The sequence below is a fragment of the Oratosquilla oratoria genome, unplaced genomic scaffold (assembly GCF_046742065.1).
Source record: "Oratosquilla oratoria isolate Oo_2021 unplaced genomic scaffold, ASM4674206v1 SCAFFOLD140, whole genome shotgun sequence".
In the NCBI taxonomy this organism is placed as follows: domain Eukaryota; kingdom Metazoa; phylum Arthropoda; class Malacostraca; order Stomatopoda; family Squillidae; genus Oratosquilla; species Oratosquilla oratoria.
In genome coordinates, this window is record NW_027467496.1 from 237501 (window position 1) to 242500 (window position 5000).

The window sequence follows — 5000 nt, forward strand, 5'->3', positions numbered from 1 at the left end:
ATCTGACATTTGCCGTTCAAAGGCAAGGATGCTAGACACCCTAGTTGCATCTGGAATCACTTATCAGGAATATAAACACCACCTTCTTAAGGTTTTTCATAACAAACAACCAAATAACATTTCATTTCTCATCACTTTCCTAAATAACACTAGAGTCCAACCACATTCCATTACTAATATAATGGACTTTGTTGCAAACGGAATGAAAGAGGTCAGAGAAGACCTAGAGAATAACTCTCCTTGGACTCACACTGATCAATTTGGTCAAAATGTAATGCCAACAAAACACCTACTAACATTCCTGGAAATAGCTTCCTATCTCTCCCAACTCCCTCCAAAGTGTTTAAAGGAATCCTCCAAAAAGGAACTAGACACTACAAATCCTCTAGCTTATACCTATATTTTAGATATCATGAATGCTTGCAATATATCCTTAGATACCCCCAACCATCTCCCCAGACTAAATAGCCTTCACTCACAGCAACCCCCTCCCACCAATCAAGAACAACCTTCTAAGTGGTGCTCCTACCATTCATCAAACAGTCACAACACAAAAGACTGCATACAGCAACAACAATACCCGCAGGTACAACCCCACCCTATCCCTTGCTCAGTTCATGGAACCTTTTTCCCACACAGATGCCCAGTGTTGGACACAGCAAAAACAACAAGTTCAACCCCCCTTTAAACACCCACTCCTCCCTACACCAACACATCCAATCAAATACTGCAACCTACACCAAACATCATCTCACTCCAACGAAGAGTGTTACCTACAGAAAACACAACAACAACCGCATCAGAGAACTAACAACCCATTCACCACCCATCGACAAATACCCCCCTCCAACACGACAACCAGTACTCAACAACGATTGGGGGAACGTGTACCAGCCTCACACACCAAACCACCATAGGAATATCTCATACACAACACAAATACCTCACCCTAGAAGTAAGCCTAGACCAACTTAAAGTTGCCATGATGGTTGATACAGGAACAAACCTGAACATCATCCCAAGAGCTCTGTATGAAGCATTAAATGACCCACCCCAAATTCAATTTTCCAATATGGAAGGACTCTTAATAGAAGGGAGCACAATTCCTCTACACGACACCATAGACTTAAATATTGAAGTCAACAATCACAAAGTAGGTTTCACAACTTTCCACATAGCTGATGAATGGAGCCTTGATCAACAAGGTATAATAGGACTACATTCACTAAAGATTTGGAAAACTAAGATAGACTTTGAGACTAACAAAATCTCCTTCCGAGATGTAAATAATGAATCAACAGTCCCTGAGACACCCGACTCAGACACACAACATCTCTCATGTCTACCTTCCTTTAATACTCCCAATCCCACTAACAGCTATTCCTTCCGACCACCCCCTTATGTCACCTCAAAGGCACTGATGTCTAACACAGTCATCATACCCCCTAGACATTCAATAACAGTCCCACTATACATACCCGGTGCAATAGACCATCAGGACGTCATAATCGACTCAGACACGTCCAGGATTAACAACATAACCATTGAGTCCTCCTGGGACACAATATCAGAAAATAAACATACACTAGCTATGTTAATAAACACCTCAGAACAACACCGTAAAATCAGGAAGAATACAAACATCTGCGCAGTCCATCTCCATAACTCCCCTATCCAGGAACCACTTCCGCAACACATCAACCAAGTAAGACCAACTCAACCCCTCCCCCCTATTCCCCCAGACCAAATCACGACATCAGCTGACGGAGAAAGTCATAACGAGCTATTAGCTCTCCTACAGAGGAATAGATCAGCTGTCGCCTTAGAAGGCGAATCACTAGGCAAATGTGATATAATCAAACATCACATCCAAATTCCCCCAAACACCCCCCCTTCATACACCCCCGCTTACCGCATACCCCACAGTAGGAAATCCCAAGTCAATGACAGTGTACATGAGATGATACACCAAGGCGTAATTTCCCATTCAGACTCCCCATGGAACAGTCCCCTCTTTTTGGTCCCTAAGAAAGACGGAACCTTACGCCCTGTTGTTGATTTCAGAAAAATAAACAACCTAACTCAATCTGACCCACACCCCCTCCCCGCCATGCAAGAATTACTACAATGCATTGGCAACGGGAACTCTGTTTTTTCCACAATAGACCTCAAGTCAGCCTTCTGGCAGGTCGAACTAACAGAGGAATCAAAACCCGTAACTGCATTTTCCACGGACAAAGGACATTTTCGCTTTGAACGTATGCCCTTTGGCCTTAAGAATGCCCCCTCAACCCAACAAAGGTTGATGACCCGCATTTTCAGTGACATGATAGGAACCTCATTATTCGTCTATTTAGACGACCTCATTATATATAGCCCCACAGAAAGAGACCACCTTAACACTTTAGAGATTGTCATCAAACGTCTCAAACATACCGGATTAAAGATTCAATTAAAGAAATGTAGATTCCTCATGAAGGAACTCACCTTCCTAGGCCATAAAGTGGATGCAAAAGGGATTCACACAACCACAGATAAAATAGATACAATAAACAATTTCCCAACCCCCAGAAACGCTAATGAAACAAGAAGTTTCATTGGGTTAGCCTCCTATTACAGACACTTCAAACGAAACTTTGCTGATATTGCTTCCCCTCTGACCAAATTCACAAGGAAAGGCGAGCCATTTCAATGGTCAGAAGCAGAACAGCAAAGTTTCGACACTCTCAAACACGCACTCACCACAGCCCCTGTACTAGTTTTCCCTGATATGAAGAAAGAATTCTTTCTTTACACAGACGCCTCCTCTAAAGGAATAGGCGCAGTCCTACAACAGAAAGATGACAATGGCAAAGAACACGCCATAGCCTACGCAAGTAGAGTCCTCAACAAAACTGAAAATAACTACTCAACTACACACAAAGAAGGACTCGCAATCATATGGGCACTAAAACACTTTAAATACCTCATTTTAGGCTACAAGATTACCATACTAACAGACCACCAACCACTAGTCTATCTTTTTAACTCCAAAGACTTACATGGGAGAATTGCTAGATGGAAAACAACTCTCCTTGATTACGATCCCATGATCGTATACTTAGCTGGGAAAGCTAACGTAGTGGCAGACTGCTTGAGCAGACAAACTCACATCACCCCCATCACCCAAACCACATGCATACCCATGCGAGAACTTAGGGATGAAACAGACAGTGACCCAATATGGTCTCCAATAAAACAGCATCTCATCTCACAAACCCCCTTACACTCCCGACCACCTGTCCCTATTGAGGAACTCAATCTGGTCGACGGAGCCATAAGGAGAACCATTAATACAAGAGAGGTTACTGTTATTCCCAGAGCCCTAGTCCCCAAGGTCCTTCACATATTGCACGACAGTGCAATGGGAGGCCACTCGGGCAGAGACAAGACACTAAACACTGCTAGACACACATATTACTGGCTTAACATGAAAAGAGATATAACCACACACATAGATTCTTGTGTAACTTGTAACCAATTCAGAGGCCCTGACCCGAAACAAATCCACATTAAAGACATCCCACTCCCTGCTGAGCCATGGGAAACACTTGGCATTGACCTACTGAAAATGCCAACGAGCCATCAAGGTTCCAATTATGTACTCACAGCAATAGATTATTTCACTAAATACACAATCTTAATACCACTCCAAAACAAAACAGCAGAGACTGTAGCCAAAGCCCTGGTCAACAATATATTTTGTAAATACAACATACCACACACAATGTTATCTGACAATGGCTCAGAATTCAAAATGAAGTGATGCGCGAAATAGCACACCTTTACAACATTGACCAAACATTTGCCACTGCATACCACCCCCAGGGAAACGGTCTGACTGAGCGAACAAATCGCAAGGTCCTAGAAATTCTCAGACCATTGGTCAATGACCTCATGGACACTTGGGAAGACTGGCTACCACAGGTACAAGCCAGTATCAATAGCACAATAAATTCCGCAACAAAGATGTCCCCACATGAAATCATTTTCGGCCAACCAATGCGCCTACCCTACCAAATATTCAACCAACCCCCCCCACCCTTATACAACATAGATAACCTCTCACACTGCATCAAAAGAGGTATGCAAACAATTTATAAAAAAGTTAGAGCAAACCTGAAAGAAGCCCAGGAAAAGACAAAGACTAAACAACACAAACGGTCAATTCCACTTGACATAGCACCCGACGACACAGTCATGATAAAGGACTCAGGTCGAACAAACAAACTCAAACCCAAATTCCTAGGCCCCTTCATAGTCACAAGTTCACTCCCTAACAATGTCTTCCTACTAACAGATCCTTCTGATCAATCCACCTTCACCATACATGGAGAGAAGTTGAGAAAGGTCAAACTGAACCTCGACCCAATCTCACCTCCCATCCACAACCCACCTATCACAGACACACACCAATCACCAATACGCAAGTCTCATCCCATGACTCTGCGTCGACGCAACTAAACATGCACTCTAGCTCTCGCCCATGAAGATGCAGGACGCCATGTATCTATCAGTGGAGGTTAAAATAGCCCATTTCCAATAAGAACTCTTTTCCACATATCTATAAAAACTTCTCTACTCCCTTCCGACCAATATAATCTTAGCGAGGGTCAGACAAACATATCCTTAGTCACTCAGACACGACCCCTCTTTCCACAGATGAGATCTCTACAACTCATCCCACTCATCGTCCACCTCGCCCTCTCCGTCCCAAGGCTTTTGCCTGGCGCCATAGTGCACCAACACGGCACCACAGCCTGCGTTGAAGACTCCATCATGGTGAAACTCCGCATCTCACCCACATCCTTGCTAGAACCAATTTCTAAACTACAAAATGACCTACAAGAAATACAGAACAACATAAACAGGCAAGTACCAAATAACACACACCAAAATTATGAGACCTCACAGATACTCTACCACAACGTCAACTCATTACAAAGTAAACTCAACAAGAT

At 43.2% G+C, this 5000-nt stretch overlaps 1 protein-coding gene across 1 annotated transcript in view; it reads left to right on the forward strand.

The window, feature by feature from the left end:
* Nucleotides 1-5000, forward strand: part of LOC143022694 (uncharacterized) — a 9074-nt gene that overhangs the window by 2558 nt on the left and 1516 nt on the right. The window contains exon 2 of the mRNA XM_076181022.1: nt 4702-5000. This exon is cut by the window's right edge and continues 1516 nt beyond it. Within this exon, the coding sequence (XP_076037137.1) occupies nt 4702-5000 (299 nt within the window). The remainder of the gene's footprint in view (nt 1-4701) is intronic.